This window comes from Lucilia cuprina, chromosome 2, assembly GCF_022045245.1.
Source record: "Lucilia cuprina isolate Lc7/37 chromosome 2, ASM2204524v1, whole genome shotgun sequence".
Classification (NCBI taxonomy): Eukaryota; Metazoa; Arthropoda; class Insecta; order Diptera; family Calliphoridae; genus Lucilia; species Lucilia cuprina.
In genome coordinates, this window is record NC_060950.1 from 28,194,011 (window position 1) to 28,216,104 (window position 22,094).

Consider the following 22,094-nt stretch of genomic DNA (forward strand, 5'->3'; position numbering starts at 1 on the left):
AAATATTGTACCTCACTAACACTACAATGAAATTTAGTATGCAACTATGTATGTTTTTTCTAAGACCTGGTTCACACAGTGAAACTTTAGTTGAGAAACTTTTGATTTTGTGTGTGAGATAAGAGATAGTTGATATTTCTTTCTCTTTCTCTCACATAGAAACATCAAAAGTTTCACAAAAAAAGTTTCCTAGTGTAAACCAGGTCTAAATAATACAAAAAATACGTCGCTGAACAAGAAAAAAGAGAAAAAAATTTATACATTGTAAAACATGCATGAAAAGTTAATTTAAATTAGAAGGTTATGTAATATTTAAATATCAAGGACCCTATTTTATTACTTTTAAAAAATTTTTTAGTTTTTTTTGTTATTAAAAAATAAACATTTCTATTAAAAAATATATTTATCCATCAAGATATTTATGTATTGAAAAAAAGTTATTTTTCATTTCTATAAAAAACAAATTTATCATTTCTGTAATTTATCAGTAAAGTTAAAAATAATTTGAACTTTTTCATCCGATGAAAAAAATAATTAACAACAATAAATATTTTAATTTTTGTGCAAAAATTAATGGAGTGCATGATCTATTAAAGTAATAATAATATAATTTTGACAAGGTCCTCAAATACGACAACTAAATTTTTTACAAAAAAAAAAAAATCATTTAAAACAATAGTTGAAAATAAAAATTGTTTTTGATATTTATTTTAAAAGAATTTTTTTTGTCATGAGGGATATATATATATTTGGAAATAAAAATTATTTTAATATTTTTTTAAACAAATGAAAATTTATTTTAAACAAAAAAGATATTTATATGATAAACATATTTAAAATAAAAAGTTTTCGGGTACTTGTAAAATATCTATTTTTTATTCGTAATTAAATTCTACTTAAAAAAATTAAATCTTCCTAAATGTAAAAAATATGAAGTGAAAACGGTCTTGATTTCAAATGAAATCAACTAGATTTCGAAGCAGTGTAATTGTATAAATAAATTAATTTAATTTAAATAAAAATTTAATTTTAATTTCACAAAAATATAATTTTTATAATTATAATTATTTATTTGACTAACTATTGGCAATCCTAAAAATACTTATAGTCTGGTAACCTCCTGCAATGTTTTTGTTTCGAGAAACGTCATAAACAACTGATCGCACGTGCATTGCTACACAATATAATTAGGAAAATCTGAAAATTTTTACAAAAAATTATAAAAAAACTCGAAATAAAAGTTAAATTCATTCCAAAATGAGTGAAAGTGAGGGTGAGGAACAGCCAAAAAACACTAATGAGCCGGTGGAAAATGCTTGGGCCATGAAAATACCAGCATTTAAACCAGAAGACAATCCCAATGGTTTAGTAGAGGAATCTTCGTTTGCTACTTTATTTCCAAAATATCGTGAGAAATACCTTAATGAAGTATGGCCTCTAGTGCAACAAGCTGTGGCTGAGTATAATCTTAAAGCAGAACTCGATTTGATTGAAGGCAGTATGGTGGTGAAGACAACACGTAAAACTTGGGATCCCTATATTATCATCAAAGCTCGTGATATGATTAAGTTAATGGCACGTAGTGTACCCTTTGAACAGGCAAAACGTGTGCTGCAAGACGAAATCGGTTGTGATATTATTAAAATTGGTAGTTTAGTAAGAAAAAAGGATAAATTCGTGAAAAGACGTCAAAGGCTTATTGGACCCAATGGAGCTACTTTGAAATCCATAGAACTGCTAACTGATTGTTATGTTTTGGTACAGGGCAATACGGTAGCCGCTTTGGGTCCCTATAAAGGTTTGCAACAAGTGCGAGACATTGTTATAGACACCATGGAAAATGTACATCCCATTTACAATATCAAGGCCTTAATGATTAAAAGAGAATTGATGAAAGATCCCAAATTGGCTAATGAGGATTGGTCACGTTTCTTGCCCAAGTTCAAGAATAAAAACATTAGCAAACGTAAACAACCTAAAGTTAAGAAACAAAAGAAAGAATACACACCCTTCCCACCGGCACAACCGGAAAGTAAAATCGATAAACAATTGGCCTCCGGTGAATATTTCCTTAATAAGGAACAGAAACAACAGCGTCGCCAACACGAACGTGAATCTAAACAAGCCGAAGCCAGAGAGAAACAACAGGAAAAACGTCAAAAAGATTTTATACCACCCACCGAAGATCAAGCCTCTACCTCAAGAAAACGTACAGCTGGTGAGGATAATAAATTTGATGTTAAGGCTCTAAAGGCTAAAGTGGCAAAAGCTAATAAGAAAATGAAATCATAGAGATTAGATTTAAAAGTTTATTTTAGTTTATAAAAAGTGATTTTTTTCGCTTTCTTCATATAATAAGTAAGATTTTATAAATGGATTTTATTTAATGTATAATAAAAAATTAAAATATCGAAAAAACGAGTATAATTTACTTTAGGGATTATTAAAATATTTACTTGCATTTTAAAAATATAGAGTGATTTTAACTCGATATTTACCCTACAAGAAATGTATGACCGAAACTAACACATACAAAATGATTTTACTAACACACTTGCAACATTTTTCTTTAAAAATTGCAAAAAAAAAAAAATAGTTAATGGATAATTCCATCAATAATGTCGGTCAAATGACCGGTAAAATGACTGTTGATGTACTCAATGTGTGATAAAGGGTTTCATTTGCATATGAAAGAGTGAAACAACTACATTTGACTGTTACTGTGTTTTCCGTCGCATAAATTAATTATTTCAGTGAAAGCCAAAGATCAAGGAGCAAAAAATTGAGACTAACATTATTAAAAATAAAGAGATTTATTATAATTTAAAAACGGTGCAGGAAGTGGAGCTGAGAATATACACTTCGGAGTTAAATCTATTTGTGGTAATATGAATACATATTTACTTTTAATTTTTATATTTCAATATTTATATGCATTTCTTTACAGACAATTTATTTCCACAAATTAAAAGGAGCATATGAGGATTTTACATTCTGTGAGGTATGTAAAATGGTGAAATGATAGTTAATTTATGTATATTAATAAAATTAAAAATATATGTCTTAAAATGTTAATAAATTGTGTTTTATTATAAATTGGCATAGCCGTCAGATTTGACGGATAAATTCATCAAGTGTGATCGGTCAACTGTGATGGATATATCCATAAAGAATGATTAGTCAATCGTGACTAACATTTCCTTCATCCTTGATTGGTAAAAAGCAAAAGAGTGAGCAGCTCAAATATATGTTTTAAAGTCGATAGAATTCATAAGTGCGAGGGTGATGCAAAATCACATGTACACAAAAGTTTCCATCACTTTTTACATATTGCCCTTAAGAAACAGATAGAAACTTTTGATGGAAACTTTGATCGATTTGCCAGTCAAATGACCGGTTAAATGACTGTCACTGTTCTTGTAGGGTATAGTAACCTTCTCTAAAATACACCAAAAATACACAAATAACTGTCATTTTTCGAAATAAAAATATCGATAACGTTGTGTTTAGTTACTGTTGTTGTTTATAGTGTGGTAGTCGGTTATTGTGTCGAGTTGCTCGTTTTTATAGAAAAAAACTGGTAAAAAATGCATAGTTTTTTCTTAAAAGTGTTTAATATTATAAATAAATAGATAACGTTTATCTATTAATATAAAGTTTTCCAATAAAAAGTGATTTAAAAATGAAATATGTCTTTAAAGTTTGACTGGCAATTTGAAGAAAGTATGGTTGTATGGTTGCCATTTATTTGTTTTACTTTTACATAGTGATGTGCTTTTTTTGTTTATGTTTCTTTTAAAATTAGTTATGGTAAAGAGTAATTAATCGATTAATGAATTTTCAGTTATGTTTGTATACTTATGTTTAAACAAATAATAATTTAATCATATTTAAAAACAATAATTTTTAATGAAATACATACATATGTACTTACATTCGCAGCTTTTGAGAGGTAAGTTCTTTTTTATAAGCATTAAATCCCAGCAGATAATAACATCCAAAGAAGCGAAAAAATAGAATTTGTTGCATGAATGTACTGAAAAATACCTGAAAAAGTGATAATTTTAACACTGGCTTATCATAAGAGGGATGTTCTTTTTATTTGATTCCAAATTCACTACATCTAAAGTCCTCAGAAAGTAATTATTATGTTCTTTTTTTGGAAGTTACTAGGATGTGAAATTTTAGTTTTATAGAATTTGGCTTAACTAATTTTAACATAAATAATAAAAGTCAATATACATCACTTCCACAGAAGGTAAACAAATTCACTTAGTGCTATTTTTGAAATGGTGATAAATGTTATACTTTTGGAAGTACTTCAATTATTGTAACAAGAAAAAAATACAAGTAAAATTTTAACTTAAACTACTCGCGTGTTATTACACTTCTAGTAATTAGAGACCTAATATGGATGGTTAGTTATAATTATATATTCATGTAAGTAATTTGAAATGAAGAATTATGTTTCTACACAACGTTTAACTGTCAATTTTCATTGCTGTACTTGCACTTTTCCAAAGGTAGTTTTATAAAGGGTACGTTCAATTATGGATCAATCCTTATAAAATTTTTTCGAGCGATTTATGTTCATATAAAACTTTGATTTCAAAATTCATCCCAGTCAGGGATGGCATAATTGGTACGATGGTACTTTTTTTTGATACTATTAGATATGCAAAAGTAACATGATACTCCCGAGTCTTATTTGATACTTTCAGGTCTACAATCTCAATATCCGATTATCGTTTAACTGGTAGTAAATCTGTCTGTTAAAATAATGTTTATACCCACCATCAAAACAGATGGGGTTTGTAACACATCGAAATATTGGTCATATACCCATAAAAGAATATATATTCTGGGTCTTTATTAAATTCTAAGACTACCTAGCCATGTCCGTCCGTCTGTCTGTTGATATCACGAAGAGCTACATAGTTGAAATTTTGCATAAGTATTCTCTATTGCTAAAGTTTGCTTGGTATTGAAAATGGGCAATATCGGATCACTTTTTCGAATAGCCTCAAACAAGTGGTCCTTCACAATTGTTCATAATTGACCTACCCCCCATATAAGGTCTCCTTCAGCAAATGACTTTAACACGCATTACTGGCCCAAAAATGTGATTAAATTCGGTATAAGTAAGTTTCTTACGAATCAAAACTTGTATACCGATTTTTTTTAGGATCGGTTCATAATTGACCCTAACCACGTTCCCCCCCATATAAGGTCCACTTCGGAAAATCACTACAACACTCATTAATGGCTTAAAAATAAGAATATAGCAATGAAATTCGATGCACATAAGTTTCATACGAGTCAAAATCTCTCTACAAAATTTTATATTTGACCTTACTACCCATATAAGGTTTCCTTCAAAAAATGACTTAAATGCTCATTACTGATAATCAAAACCTGACTACCAATTTTTTCAGGATCGGCCATCAAATATAAAATTTGTAGGAAACAGCTACTAAAGTTATACAGTATTGGAATTCTCTTCATATTATCACACAAAATGTTAATAAAGTCAAAACCCTGAGAATAAGTTAGACGCTTCTATAAGATTAATCAGCGCTGAGTTCGAATATTACTTCATATTTTCTTCATCGCATCTGGAATCTAAGATATGTATATCCTGAGTTTTGAGAAAACGCAATTTTGTCCCTTTTCGAGACTTTATAACAGCGCCATGAGTTTTTTAAATATAACATTTTACAAAGTACAATTTCGAGGTAAAATTTGTATCGTAGCTATGAGATACCATGCATTTCTTGGGCAAGAAATTGTGTAGCATCAAATTATATCTAAGATGTTAATATTGAGGGACGAACAAAGATTCACAATATCAACATATAACGCCCATTCTAATTTAAAAAGTATAAATATAAATATATTTCAGAAATTACAAACTCTTAGCAAAAAAATATTTTAGTACTTTGAGATCCAAAAAAGTACCCTCTGAAATATTTTTTGATACTGAGACAAAATCTTATTTTTCCATCCCTGATCCCACTTCTTCAGTTTTAAGTCTGTAAATAGGTTTAAAATATTTTTGTGAAGGGGACCTTAAATGACGGGTAGGGTTAATTATTGACCCATCTTCTTAACATGTTGTAGATCGATTTTGCTCCAAGTTTTATAGCTGTACGAGTATTTTTCTGCATTTTAAACCAGCAATAATCTGATTGGGACTTATATAGGATCGATCACTGATTTAAGTTTTTGCTATAGCTTTATAATTTACTAGTTATCTGACCATCATAAGATCGAGCATGGTTAATTATACACTAGAGTCGGAATGGTTTGTGCTGATGAGTTTAACAGACAACCTTAAAGTATACCGATCAATACAGAATCATTTGAGTCAATTAAGAAATATCCGTCCGCCTGTCCGGCTGGCTGGCTGTCCTTATAAAACTTGTGCGCAAGGTACAGGCTGCAATTTTCAAGATAATTTGATGAAATTTGGTCTAAGCATGTTTTTTTTGGCACATCGACAAATCCTATGAAATCAATTTAAAATTTAATTTTGTGGACTTAATTTAGTCTTACTCAATTTCATACAAATCGAAATGGTTAATATAGCCTACCACGTTTTTTTCAAATAAGTACCACAAGTGCTTTTACTAAGAAGTTCCTATAAAAATATTTAAGTTGATCAGTTCACCAAAAGGTGTGTAAGGATCCAATATTTACGATGTCAGATTAACTGGACAAATTAAATTTTAACTTGAAACTGGAAAAGCACCAAAAAAGCTAGACAATCCAGACAGGCTGACAACTCTACCTAGCCCCCGTAAAACCGTACCTCCCGATTTGGGCTTTTTATGCCATAATTACGTCAAATATTCTATTATATATATCTAAAAATTGACTCAAATTAGTTTATATGATCGTAAAGATCGGCCCATATTTGACCCTAGCCCTCACACAAACCCAAATTCAAAAAATGTCTTAAACGTTTAAAATTGTCTAGTAACAATTTGTATTGCAATGAATCTCAACAAAACTAACTATTTAAAAATATATATCTTTCCCATATTTAATGAGGATCGGCGGATGTTTGACCTATATTCCTATATAAAGACTCACTTAGAAAATTTCGTTTTTTATCAATAAATTGCATAAATACTAGGGTATTTTAACGATTAATCGTCGGTCGGTTAATCGAGAAATTTTTGACGATTAATCGCTCGAATAAATGAAACTTTTTTTATAATGAAAAATATTTATTGAATGATTTTTATAACAATACTTTAGAAACATTGTAATAAGCAGGGAAACCGAAAACATGCTTTAAAAAAAGTGTTTTAAGCGCTTTAAATATGCCGTAAAAAACTCAAAATATGCTCTTAAAATTTAAAATATATGCTCCAAAAATAAAATTTTTTATTATTTTTTAACATTGAAAAGCTCAAAAAGACTGAAATTGTAATGAAATAATAAATGTTTAATGTCATATTATATATCCTACAACATTTTTTTATAAATGTTTCATCTCATAGTTTAAAGAACTAGTATAATAGAATTCCGTTGTACGTTCAGATAACTAATAAATAACATAAAACCATTTGGTCCCTAAAAAACATATTTCAAACGACAAAGTTTGACACATTTCTTCCAATTGTATTCATAGCTATTAAACTGACATTTTAATCGGTGTTGTCATAATTTCCAATAATTAGTTTTTTAAACTATAAATTGATTGGTCTCATGAAATCAAAAGTAATCGGTTTTATGTCCGATTTAAAATATAATGCTTTATTGAATAAAAAACTATAACATAAAAAAATAAAAAAAAGAAAATTAAAAATAAATAAAAGCGAAAACATCAAAATATGCACTAAAAGAGTAAAATATGCTCTAAAAACTCGAAAATATGCCTTAAATATGCTAAAAAGTCAAATCATGCAAAATTATGCTCTTATGGGTAAAATATGCAAAAATATGCTCTAACAAATCGATGCCAAAATTCTCAAATTGGTTTGAAACGTGTAAATATCTTATCCATGAGTCCATACGACGCACCACAAAAAACATGCATTTGCATATTTTGGTTTCCCTGGTAATAAGTTGTTCTGATTTATCTACTTCTTACACAAAAAAATTAATAAAATTGAATTTAAAGGAAGAAAAATATTGTAAAAAAAATTTTTAAAACATCATACACTTGCCTCTTATTCGATTAACCGAAAAATTTTGATTTATGCGATTATTAACCGACAAACTTAAAACCCCAAATAATTATTTGTTGAATAAACCGAATAAGACAAAAACCCGAATAATTGAATACTCTAATAAATAAGAATAAAAGTTTCTATATGAAAAATTAAACATTTTAAAAATATACTCATGGTGTAGGGTATAATATGATCCGCAATGTCCGACTACTTGTATACTTGTTTTGTCTAACATAATCCTTTCCTACTTTAGAAAAATAAAACATTTTTTTTTTTGGTTTTACTATTTTAGTTTTTTTTTCTTTTTTATTCATTAACAAACTTTCAGAATGGAAATGTATGATTTTATGTTTTTCTTCTTCTTGTTGTTGTTGTTCTTTAATTTTCTTAGTTATGATATAAAATTCTTAATGTCTTAAATTCACTTATGTATGATTTTGTTTTATATTAATTTATTTTTGTTGTTGACGTAAATCCTTTAAGGTTTATGTAATTTATGTATATTTTAGACTTTTTGAAGTCATACAAGAGTTTTATTTTTTTTTTGTTTTTAAATAATGGCTCGTACTAAATACAATCTTCAATGTTTATTTTTTAATATTTTTTTTTGGTTTATCAAATTGTTTTCTAAATATTGTAAGATATGCGCAAACATATAATGTTGCAAGTTTTAAATTTAATTTTTAGATTTTTTTGTCGAAAATGTATTAAAACTTTAAAACTTATTCAGAAATAAGATGATGGATATTTTTTGGATTTTGTGTATTTTTTTTATATAAATTTTGAAAGTATAATTTCTGTGTTTGATATTGTGTACTGGGATTAAAAACTCTCAGTTTTTCGCTAATTTATAGAAAATTGTGTTTACATCGTATTACTAAATAAGTTTTTGAAAATGTATTACTGCAATCTCTAGCCTAAACTAATTATCCTAAGGCCAACAAATAACCAAAGTATACACTTTTCTTAAAGATCCATTACATTATGTTTTCAAGATAACATGTCTATAAAATTAAAAAATCTCTTCTTTTTATCCATTTTTGAGACGTTGCAACATCGCGTAGACATCTTTATTTATAAAATTTGCTACGACTTTCGAAAGTCCAATGTATAGACTTTAAGGGCCAATCTTTAAGTGTAGGATTAGGGATTAGATTAAAATTAAACCTCGAAAGTTGTTTTTGAGTACTCAATTTGTTAATTTTGTTTGCTAGGTTAAGCGCTCAATGAAGGTGGTTTAAACTTGAGCAAGAAATGCAAAAGTGTAAACAGCTGATGCAAAAAAATTAATACAATTTCTTCTCAGAAAATTCCAATTGAAAATTACATAGATTTTTCATTTGAAATTTAGAAAAATTCAATTGAAAATTAGATTTTTCTTTACAACTAATTTTAACATAAGGTTGAATAAAATAAACACATACGATTTTCTGGATTTCAAATGAGAAATTTTATTTTCATTCGATTTTTTCTAAATTTCAAATAAAAAATCTCATTTTCTATTGTTGTATTCCGAATTTCAAATAAAAAATCTCATTTTTAACAGTTCTTTTCTGAATTTCAAATGGAATATCTCAATTTCAATTGATATTTTCTAAATGAAAATTCTCATTTTCAATTGATCTTTTCTAAATCTTCTAAATCTTACAATTGAGTTTTTCTGAATTACTGTTGAAAATGGTGTAGTTCTATATCGAGTGAAAATAGAACCACTTCAGATTCTTAAACAACAGCCTTGGAACTAGTATTGTTGCCATTATTTCTGGAACTCGTTCCTTATAACATTGTTGTGGTTCTTAAATACTTTTAAATAGTTTTGAAGGAACTAGTTTTTTGAAACTACACTAGTTCAATGGAACGCAACCTAGTTCCGAAACAACTTCTTAAATTTCAATTAAAAAAAAATTCAAAAAATTAAAAAATGTATAAACTTATTTTTATCGAAATTGAAAACGCGTTCGAATGTATATTTTTGCATTCGACTGAACTACAAGATATTAAAGAGCTCTCTAATTGAATGGTACCGAGAGAAGGGAAAGTTAACTGCTTACAAAATATATTTCAAAAGATTAGAGGTGCAAGAATCATTGATTAATGAATTAGTTTCAGAAGCATTCCAAAGAATGAGTGTCGACTCCATAACGCTTCCTTAGAACCAGTTCCGAAGGTGACAATTTTCGAACAAAAATTATTGGTCTCAACGCCAAACTAGAACGAGTTTAGGCTAAAATCATGTGTTCTAGTACTAGTTATAGAACTAATACAATTATTGATTTATCGATTAGTATAAATTGTAGGGACTTCACAATATATGATATTGTTTTAAAATAAAGTTTTCAACAATTTTCTTCTTTTTTTCATAAAATATGCTTTGTTTTGATAACAAACATTGACGTTTTCTGTTGTTTTGTATGGCAACACTACGAAGTTTAATCTTGTACTCAAAAACATCAAATGGGGATTAAGATCAGTTTAATTAAGATTAACTTTCTTCTTTTTTCATAAAATATGCGTTGTTTTGATAACAAACATTGACGTTTTTTGTTGTTTTGTATGGCAACACAACGAAGTTTAATCTTGTACTCAAAAACATCAAATGGGGATTAAGATCAGTTTAATTTAGATTAACTAATCTGATTATTAATTGGCATTTGATTGCCAACTCAAAAACCTGCCCTAAATTAAATGTTTAATCTCGGTTATATCTTCTTTATACTACAAGATATTTGAATCTAAAATATTACTTTAGTTTGAAAATGATTTGTAATGCCGTCTTAATGATATATTATAATTTCTCATTTCTAAATTGTTTTAAAATCTCCTGTATTTGTTGAAATTTTTTTGATGTAAATTAAAGGCAATATGTTATTTTTGTTCAGGTTAAGATATCTTAAAGTAAAAAGAAGATATAAGAAATCTTAAACAGAGCATTTAAAGTCGACAGATTGATATATTTGTGCTGTAATAACATCTCTAATATGGCATATATTTATTATACGCTATATGGAAAACATGATGTGAGAAATCCTGAAATGTTGTTGGCCTATGTAATTGCAACATCAATATCTTTGTATCGTGGGCTTAAAGCAGGCTTTACACGATCACAAATGTAATATGATCTGTCAAAATTTTGTGTAGAAGAGTACGGATGGGATCGTCTAAACGCAATATTTCATGAAACCATCACACATACGGATGGAAAATTTGACAGTCGTATGGCTCTCTCAAAAAAGACCTGGTTCACACTAGGAAACTTTTTTGGGGAAACTTTTGATTTTTGTATATGAGAGAAAGAAATATCAACCATCCCAGCAGTTCGACAAAAAGTTAATGCATTCGAAAAAGACAGTAATTTCCACTAATCGTTAACCACCTGGATAATCGTATTTCGTTTGTTTTTGGTAATTCATCACGAATGTACCCTTTGTAATCGAGAATGAGGACAGTCGTCACTTTAGTATCCTTGGGAGCGGAGGCGGTCGTCTCTTTACTGTCCTCAAGTATCCTAGGCTGATGGCTGACTCCAATTCGTATGTTTTTGGTGTTTTGTCACAAATAAACTCTTTGTAATCGAGAATGAAGACAGTCGTCACTTTAGTGTCTCCTTTGTAAATGGGAGCGGAGGTAGTCGTCTCTTTACTGTCTCTTTGTAGAGTGTAGAGTGACGATTGACTTCCTCGTAGGACAAGCCCATGTTAAAATGGTCGGTCACTTGGGTAGTCAGGTGGCTAGGGGCCACCACAAGTGATAGGTTAAGTGGTCAGTTCGGGACTGTCCGTCGATCTGCTGGGATTTCTTTCTCTCACACACAAAATCAAAAGTTTCTCAACAAAAGTTTCCCTGTGTGAACCAGGTCAAATATAAATCAATCTTTTATTCTCTTTTTTGTTATACGAAGTGTGATCGCGTGAAGTGCCCTTAGCCAGTTTGGAGAGAGTAATACTTTAAAGGGCCAAATAGACTACACAAGCGGCTTGACAAATATACTAGTATTTTACGTTTGTGCAAGCCTGTTGTGTAGTGTATGAGGGTGTTTAATGTTTGTACAAATGCTTGCACAAAATTTGCTTGTACAAAAATTAAAAAAATTGATTTTTACACAAACATATTGAGTTTTTGTCAAACCGTTTGTATTGTTTATATTCATAAAAAACAATTTTTTACAAAATTTATATTTCGAAGAAAAATTTACATTTATATCTTTACAAGTCCACAAAATCGTGAAAAAATCGGTGTTTGTACTAGCAATGTTTGCGTAGTATGTGTTGAAATGAAAAAAGTATGTTTGTCAAGCCGCTTGTGTAGTCTATTTGGGCCTTAAGTTTTAATTTAGTTTTCTTTTACTTTTAGACTTAATTTCTACAAAAAAAGTTTAAATGTTGTTCATGTTCAAAATTTTGCTTATTTTTTTTCGATTAAAACTCTAAGTATACTTGGTTGACAATATAGATAGATTTCATTAGGTATATTTTTATGTATATAGTAAGTAGTATATACTAACGGAATTTTTAGGTGTTATTATGTATTTTTGTCTGGCTATCAAATTTATATCAAAAAAAAAAAAAAAGTATAGAAAATAATAAACCTAATTAAATTGTTTTGTTTTTGTTATTATAAATCTACACAAAATTAACATTAAATATATATTTTGTTGTTTTTTTCGGTATATTTTTTTCGATTTTATATGTTTGTTTTTAAAAATGCATACAATAGTAGTCAAAATAATCTCTAAAAACTATACACAATTAAAGAAAAAAAGCTTAAAGCCTTCTAACAATCTCTCCCTTAAAAATTAATCATAATAATATATAATAATATTTAATAATAATTATAATCAGATTATGGTATAATAAATATACTTCTTACAAAGAATTTTTTTAATTTTAAAAAATTTTTTTCTCACTTCAATTTAGTTTTTGTCTTTTGACTAATTTTCCTTATAATTTCTTTTGCTTATCAAAAAAAAAAAAAAAAATAATAAAATAAAAACTCTAATTTATTAATTTCTTTTACTAGTATTTTGTTCAAAACTTTTTGCTTGCAAAAATTATAATAAATTAATTATTTTATTTTGGTAATTCATAAAATTGGACGGGAAGCGCTTTTGGTGTTATTATTTCATCATCGAAATCATCATCATGTATGGAATAATCACCATTACCACCACTCTGTTCATGATCAAATTCATTTGGTACTATTTCAACATCGGTGGGTGTACCCAAAGTCGATGATCGTCCATTATTGCCGCCGGCATAATTTGTCCGCGATTTATGTTTGATCACATATTCTCTCAACAGATGTGAGTATAGTATATCGTCTATATAGAACATGGTGCCCAAATTATAGACAAATACTTCACTTTCTGTTATTTTGGCATTATTAACACTTGTTGCATTACTGCCGGGATTTCGTGTGATTTTTATGTGTCCCCCACCGATTGTTTCGAAAACTTCATTGTCCTTTAAGTCGCGATTGTAAAGACGTCCCTTAACGAAGTGATTTAAGAGCATTTTAACACCGCGTTGTGAGGCCTGAAAGAGAGAAAAAAATATGGAAATTAGAAAAGAAAATGAGAGTGTTATAAATTCAGTCTGTATATCTGAAACTATTTAAACAGAAAATCCAAAAATAGCGACAATTACCAGTTTTCTACAGATGTTTGAGAATGTAAGAATTGCACAATGATTAACCATTGATCAAGTCTAAAATGAGCAACAGTCTGGACATTATAAATCATTTGGGGATTATGATCCTCAAATTCTTTTTTATTTCAAAGGTCCTTATAGTATAATTGGATCAAAAGATGTATGATAAATATAACGCCGATAATAGTAAATAAATGTTTAGTTAAGATTAGTATCTTGTTTAAAAATAGTAACTTGTGATCAATTCTAAATTACGTAGTCTAATATAATCACCTTAGCAGCTATCGATTAACACAGACTTAATAACGATCATTAATAGTGCTGACAGCATTAAACCTCAAAAGTTGTTCAATATTATTATACGGGAAGTCATCCTGTCTTTGTCTTAAAACTTAATACCGAAAAAGATACCAATGATCGAAGTGTCTACACCTAATAGAAGTTAGTTTATGCAGATAATGTCAACTATGTCTCCCGCTGCAAATTGTCCAACATTCTGAAAACTGTTGATCCATAAACCTCAAATTTAACGGTTTATAGTACAGCGATAGTTTATATGAACATGTTTGGCAATAGGTATAAGTTTGGGCAACGAACTATATTAGAGCAATCTGTTCTTAATTAACTCAGAAAATCTCACCCCATGGGGCTTTCCTCATTTTGTTGTGATTGAAATTCGTGAAAAAGAGATCTGCTGGTACTATAAACTGATGATGTCAAATGTATCTTCGGCCTTTCCTTGGAATAATTTGACCTCGCGTCGAACCAGAGACCTATATAATCTGGTACAATGGGAAGATGTTAACTTATAGAGCTTTCCCTATCTTGGTATGATTGCAATCCTAGGAAAAAAATATGTTATTAGTACCTCTAGTCTGCCGGGACTATAAATTGATAATTTCACATGAGCCCTCGGCATTTTCTTGAAATGATTTCACCTGGAGTCGAACCAGAGAGCCATTTAATCTGGTATTACGAAAACCGGTAGTTCTCAGGCCTGAGTTTTGGACTTCGATTTGTCCAGGTTATAGGATGTGGTTTGACCTCAAACGAATATTGAAGCACGTTAAAGTCTTTATATCGGAATATGTTGGTAACTTTGGAAACGAGTCAAGAGTATATATAATGGCCTTAGCCATCCATATATCTAGAGTGAGTAAGTCGGTTGTTTTTGTCAATTCATATGCTGTCGTCAAGCACTTTCACTTATACTCTATTTATCTATATATTAATAGGCTTAATAATCTCCGAAGACGCAATCTTTAGTATCAGTTTTTATCGTAGGAAGTTGCCAGCTACTGTCACCACATAAAGAGAAGTTACAATATAAGTATACGACAGTGTGTTAAGTACTAATCGCAAAGTTAGAAAACGGTAGAAGTTTGCAGTTTCTTATATGATGGTTTTTCTGAACCAAATATATTTCTTAAAGGAATTAAAACTACGAAATAAGGTGTCTTTCTTACATCATAATTTCGGCATAATATCTTCTTACCAAAATACCACAGAATAGTTTCTCAAATTAATATAATCACACCCAGCTTGTTTTTTTTGAAATTTGTAATCACATTCGAGTCATTTATGACTCTTCTGCATAATTAAAATGATCATATATGCGCTCATTTCCTGATCATAAATGATACATTCGCCAGGAGAAGTATACCTACCCGCGACGAGTCGTTTATAAGCCCCAGTTCTGTCTCATTTTTTAATATTTTTTGAGTCATTAATGAGCCGAATTGTTGGTCGGTTTTAAGTTATTTTCGAATCATATTATAGACATTTTTGAGTTTTATCTGTATTTATACAGAAAGCAGTTTCTAATCTTCCGACTGCGAGAAATATAACTACAAAATAAACGTATAAATAATCGTATTTCGAACTCCTGGAAGAACCATTTGCGATTGCTGTACATTTTGTTATTGTTTTTAAAATAAATCAGATTTAAACATTAATTGGAATTATTTAGACTTAGTTTAGTAGAAGATCAAATACTTATATATTTAATTTTACAAACTAAATGAGAAGTACCCAGCTAGCACTTTTTTGAAATTTTTGATCACATTCGAGTCTTTTATGACTCTTCCGTACGATTAAAATGTTCATATATGCGCTCATTTTCTGATCATAAATGATACATTTATGAGCACCACTTCCGATCAATTATGACTCATTTTTTATCTTTTTTAAGTCACTTAATGAATTATTTAGACTTAGTTTAGTGATTAGTCGCCCAACTATCTTCCGTAAAAGATTATTAAACATATAAAATTTTTATAATTAAAGCTTATATTGTGTCAATTTCCTTGACAGAAAATTGACTTTATAAATATCACACAAATTCAAATACTTATACATTTAACTTTATAAACGAAATGAGAATTATATCAACTCATTTTAGGCCACACACAATGTTTTGCTAACTCTTCCAAAAGAGTCTTTTCTGAGCCCCATTTCTAATCAGTTTCGACTTATTTTTGAATCTTTTTTGAGTAATTTTTAAGTGTAAGTTTAGCTATTTCATTACAAACAAAAACAAATACATAAGGAACAATTTTAGATCTTCCAATTGCTTGAAATATGACCACAAAATAAGTTTTAAAAAAATAAAACCATCATATTTTAAACACCAGGATGACCAATTTATGATTGCAATACATTTTGTTATTGTTTTTTAAATATTCAGTTTTCAATCATATATGGGGATTATTTTCGAGTAATTTTTTAAGCTCTCAACTTATTAATCACTTTTAGGTCATCAAAAGGAGTCAAAAATGACTAAGTTTACAGATTAATCATCCAAAAATCTTCCAAATGCTAGCTGGGATATATCAAATCATTTTAGGCCACACAAAATTTGTTTGCCAACTCTTCTAAAAGCGACTTTTCTGAGCACCTTTTCTAATCAGTTTAGACTCATTTTTGAATCTTTTTGAGTCATTTTTTAGTGTTTCTACTAAATAGCAAACAATAACAAATATAAAAAAACGATTTGAGATCTTTCAACTGCTCGGAATATGACCAGAAATTTTAAACACCATTATGATCAATTTATAATTACTATACATTTTGTCATTGTTTTTTATGTAATCAGTTTTCAATCATATATCAGGATTATCTACGAATTATTTTTTAAGCGCACAACTTATTGTCCACTTTTCCGTCATCAAAAGAAGTCCAAAAAGACTGATTAATCATACAAGAATCTTCCAAATGCTAGCTGGGACATTTATGTATGTATATTACAAAATAAATTCGTTTGGAATTTGTAACTTACCATAACATCATCACTTAATTTATCAAATCCTAATTTCTCAAATGCTTTATCGTCCGGAACAAAGAATGTGTAATTGGCTCCTGATACATGTGGTGCTATTTCAGCATTATTTAAAAATCTACAATTGTAAAAACACACAAATACATAAACATAAATCATAAAATACAACAGACAAACTATCATAACAGCAGCAAATACCTGGTGATTTGTGTAAATCTGGGATCTCGTTCCAAAGCCAAAAATGAATGTGACAAAAATTGTGCACCAAACCAAGGGAAGGCCAATAATGGTGGTGTCTCCTTATCCTTGTGCATCTATATTCACATAATATTAAGGTTGGTTTGATAGGGTTTTATTACCAGTCCATGAAAGGCAAAGACGAAAGAGAGTGGGAGGAAACAAAAAGAATAACAATACATATAGATTTACAAACATTAATCTTTTCAAACACCATCACCATTCATAACAACACACCATTTACCTGATGCAATTTGGATACAACAGCCTCGGAGACAAACAATACCTCTGCTATAATAAATACCTGATTACCATTAGACAATGTGTAATCGGACATTATGGATACATTGTTGACCGAAGGTGCAGCTAAAGGAATGTTGTTTGTTGTGGCATAAGAAGAAGGAGATGCAAAACATAAATCAAGGGTTATTATTGGAAAATATTTTAAGCACGAGTAAAACATGTACATACATACATATGTATGCATGTATGTACGTTCGTTATTTGCAAAAGTGTTATAATCAAAAATTTATATTTAATACTTACGTTGACCTCTGAAGATGACATTCTCACCACCCATGGTGCGTACAACCATTTGATCCATATTCTTAACGTCACTCATACGTAAAGGCTTTTGGGTGGGCAAGAAATGATTGCGCAACACACTTTCTGTGAAATCTTGTACACTGAACGGATAGAAACCCCAATCGATGGGATGCCAACGTTGAAATGCATTGTCGGTGGGTATGAGAATTGTATAAGAACCATCGTCCATTATTTGTGTAAGATTACTTTTCGACAGGAAGTGCTGGAAAACTTTTGTGCCACTTTTCATGCTGCCAAGAAATGACATTAAAGGGCTCGCCTTTGACTCCTTTAAAATGGGTTCATTTTTCGTATGTGCAATATTGCTGGTTGAATTGCGCATCTCTAAACGTTGTGGTTCATTGTAACGACTGTAATCAGACAAAAAAAAGTGAAAAAGAAAATAATAGATTTTTTTTGTTATTTCTAATTCTATGTATATTGCACAATTTATGCAAGAGTTTTACAAAAACGGATGTTAAAATGTTTTGCTAAAATTTATTGATTGTCAAAGTTTTTTATTTCGGGCATAGAAAAAAGGAAAACTACAACTATTTTAAGTGTTCTTCAATTTTGTAGTAAAACTGGTAAAAAAGTTTCCTTAATTTATATACTCGGTAACGCTTAAGCAGACGCGTAACCATTTAAGGGGCATGTAGGGAGTTTTATTTGAAAGAAAGACGCTAATCAATATGAAAAATTCAACTATTCTATTGGAAACTGGATCATATTTTAATTTTCTATATACAATGACAGCAGATATTCGCATTATCCACCGAATTATTACAACTAAAAGGTTAACTGTATCACAAAACTTATACAATCAACAGTAATACTCTTGTTTTGTTCAGATACGAATGTCTTATCGTCTTATTCTTGGAAGTAGATAGACGGAAAAGAACCTTAAAATTGGATCGAATATCCACTGAATCGTTGTTCTAATGATATTCTTTGGAAATGAAGGGAGGCGAACAAGGACACGATTCTAGGATTTTAGACCTTAATAATATATTTTCACTTTAAATCTATCAATTTTATAGATTAGATGAACCCTAAGGTTCAACTCCACTCAAAGACCTTTCTGTTCCATTATGATTTCCTTTAAAGACAAAATAGGAACAGATTCAGTTAATGGAAGAAATTTGTTAACAATTCAAAATCCTCATCCTAACAAATTGCCTGGCTAACTTCCAAATGAAAAATTATCTTCTCCATCGTTTCTAGCTTCTCAACATCCTCGCATATTCTAAGGAATCCTTGTATTGTAATGTCCAATTTGCTAATACAAACAATACTAGAACAAATCCACTTGAAAATCACCACTAGAATCCTTAGACTATATAAACTTAGTCTAATAAGTATTCAAGTTTCTCTAATTGTCACTACAGATCCCAGATCACTTTCAAGCAATACAATGGAAAGTTATCTTCTCCATCATCTCTAGCTTCACAACATCCTCGCATACTCTGAGGAATTCTAGTAAAGTAATGTCCCATTTGCTAATACAAAAAATACTGGAACAAAGCCCCATTAAAACCCCCACTAGAATCCTTAGACTATATCAACTTAGTACAATAATTATGCCAGTTTCTCTAATTGTAACTACATACCGCAGATCGGCATGATCATGTAGGAGTTCTGTCACTTTGCTAATTACTAGATCTGCCTATGGTATATTTCTAACAAAGCCTGTAATGCCCCTGTAGGCACATCTTCGGAATTTTTTTTTAAATACTTCTATAACTGTTCATTTTAAAGACCTCCCACCAAAAACTTATTTGGCAATGGAACTCTTGTATGTATACTAGGAGTTGAACACCTACATATAGAACGGTTCCTAAATACTTATCTCTAGTACATAAACTTTAATCTTTAATCTCTTGTATGTATACTAGGAGTTGAACACCTACATATAGAACGGTTCCTAAATACTTATCTCTAGTACATAAACTTTAATCGATGACACTAACCTAGTACCGCTACTACATAGAAGAAGAGAGACCCCCTGGTTACTTTTCTTTTAAAGAAGTGATCCGCTAGGCTAAAGTTGATAAATCTGTTAGTAATTATACTGATTATCCTCTATTCAAGTAATTTTTGGACTACATGCTCTTCCCGCACATTCCTAGCTACTACATCCGCCTATGGTGTGTTTCTAATAGAGCCTGTAATGCCCCTGTAGGCACATCTTCGGAATTTTTGTATTATACTTCTATAACTGTTCATTTTAAAGACCTCCCACCAAAAATTTATTTGGCAATGGAACTCTTGTATGTATATGTATAGTTGAATACCTACATCATTCTTTTCCGAGTACCCTCCCGTCGGTATAGAACGGTTCCTAAATACTTAGCTCCAGTACATAAACTTTAATCGATGACACTAACCGCTACTAAACATATGAAGAGATGATACTTCCCTTTTAATGGAAAGTCGATTCAGTTCGTCGTTTCAAGAGATGTTTAGACTACGAATCTCAAAATGAGATCATATAAGAACAGACTATATTTTCAGCAGATAAGACTTTCAAATAAAATATTTGATAAATAATGGTGTATTTTTGCTATTATATCGTTTCAAATATGTCAAAAACGGCCTTGTTTAACTTTCAGACGCGATATCTGGAATCCTGATGTGATGGTCTCTGGGTTAAAAACTTTTTAGCCTATGTTATGAATTTCTTATTCTATTTTTAACCAGAAACTTATCACGGTCTTTTACACGTGATATGTGTCTATTATACACATATAGTGGTTCGATCTATGCATAACCCATCTTAGACCTAAAAATATGAGAAAGTGTCAAAGCTAACGATAAGGAACAAGAATTTGGAATTCATAAGACATTAATAAGTTTCGTTTTTTGACATTTCTTTTTCTACATTCTACGCCTCTGGTTAATTGAAAAAAAGGAAGGGAAAGAAATTATAAAGCCAACAAATAATAACCTCAAAAAATCAAAACTGAACAAAACTTTCACCACAAATTGTAGTATTGTTCATACTATTGTAAAACTTAGTACTTACCTATTACTGCTTTCCTGTATATTACGTTTCGAATAGGGTGACTTCCGATCACCCAAATATCCATCAATAGCCAAAGCAATTAGATTGTCGTTGATGCGTACACGATGTAGTATTTGAAAACCATTCAATAGCCACACCACATTGTTGGGGGATTTTTCTAATTTGCGAAAAACAATTTTATGCCCATTACCATTACCAAACGATGAGGAGTTCTCCTCATCAGCATAGTTATCGAATGCACGACCCGGCACCATATGCTCCAACATAAACTCTTTCAAACGTGGTTTTTCAATTGTACGAACATCAATTTTAGGTATAATCAAAGTGAATGGTATATCTGAAAGTATCAATTAAAAAGAATCCAAATAATAAAACAACGTTTACATAGAATACAAATATTATCGTATTCGTACGAAACGAAGAAATTTTAAAGTATAGATGCAAAAGTAGCAATCTGCACTTTTGTAAATTTTGAAATCTCGTTAGCTAAAAGTTTTGCCTGATTACAGGCATTTAACAGTTGTTGCTAATACATTAGTTTATGACAAAAATGGATATTACTACTTTTGCTTCTTTAATACTCAAATAACAAATGTTTAAATTTGTAAAATGTGCTAAAGTTTATACAATTGTTTTTTTCGTTATTTGCATGAGAAAGGGGGTAAATTCAGCATGGAAAATAACACTTTGCAATTAGTTTTCAGTTTTCATTTTCTGTTTGATTACGTTTTTTTTCTATTTCGGTTAAATGTGTTCTCTTCTCTTGTTATTCCACTTCTCTTCCAACAAAATTCTTAAGTTTTATTATGAAAACGTTTTTGCAACACTTTAAATTTAGTGTATAAATTTAATAAATTTGTTTATTTTATTGCGTGCTTGAAAATTTTACATAGTTTCACATAGAGTTTTGCTTAATCATCGTCGTTACCATCAACACTTCAAAATGTAAATGTTTGTCAGTCAGATGGTGTTTTGTTCTGTAAATGAAGTAATTCTTTTAAATAGTATAGTTGGTGACAATAAAAAGGTCAGAACTGTTATGCTATGTATACACGGTTGTAAGATCTTACAACGTCGGCAGTAAAATGTGCAGAGAATGTCTTATAACAGTGTCAACTTAGAATATTTGTCTTCCAATATTG

General features: G+C 29.8%; 2 protein-coding genes across 3 annotated transcripts in view; one reads left to right on the forward strand and one right to left on the reverse strand.

Moving 5' to 3' along the window:
- Positions 1 to 1,140: 1,140 nt before the first annotated feature.
- Positions 1,141 to 2,407, forward strand: LOC111684737 (KRR1 small subunit processome component homolog). The gene has a single exon (XM_023446936.2). The coding sequence runs from the start codon at positions 1,258 to 1,260 to the stop codon at positions 2,290 to 2,292; it is 1,035 nt and encodes a 344-aa protein (XP_023302704.1). The 5' UTR covers positions 1,141 to 1,257; the 3' UTR covers positions 2,293 to 2,407.
- Positions 2,408 to 12,071: 9,664 nt separating this feature from the next.
- The window catches only part of LOC111684736, a 25,079-nt gene continuing 15,056 nt past the window's right edge, over positions 12,072 to 22,094 (reverse strand). For both annotated transcript variants that reach the window (XM_046949182.1, XM_023446935.2), the window contains 6 exons: positions 20,953 to 21,289; positions 17,889 to 18,298; positions 17,587 to 17,708; positions 17,304 to 17,419; positions 17,106 to 17,223; positions 12,072 to 13,714 (listed from right to left, as the gene is read on the reverse strand). In XM_046949182.1, coding sequence (XP_046805138.1) covers positions 13,250 to 13,714; positions 17,106 to 17,223; positions 17,304 to 17,419; positions 17,587 to 17,708; positions 17,889 to 18,298; positions 20,953 to 21,289 — 1,568 coding nt within the window. In that variant the 3' untranslated portion in view covers positions 12,072 to 13,249. The remainder of the gene's footprint in view (positions 13,715 to 17,105; positions 17,224 to 17,303; positions 17,420 to 17,586; positions 17,709 to 17,888; positions 18,299 to 20,952; positions 21,290 to 22,094) is intronic.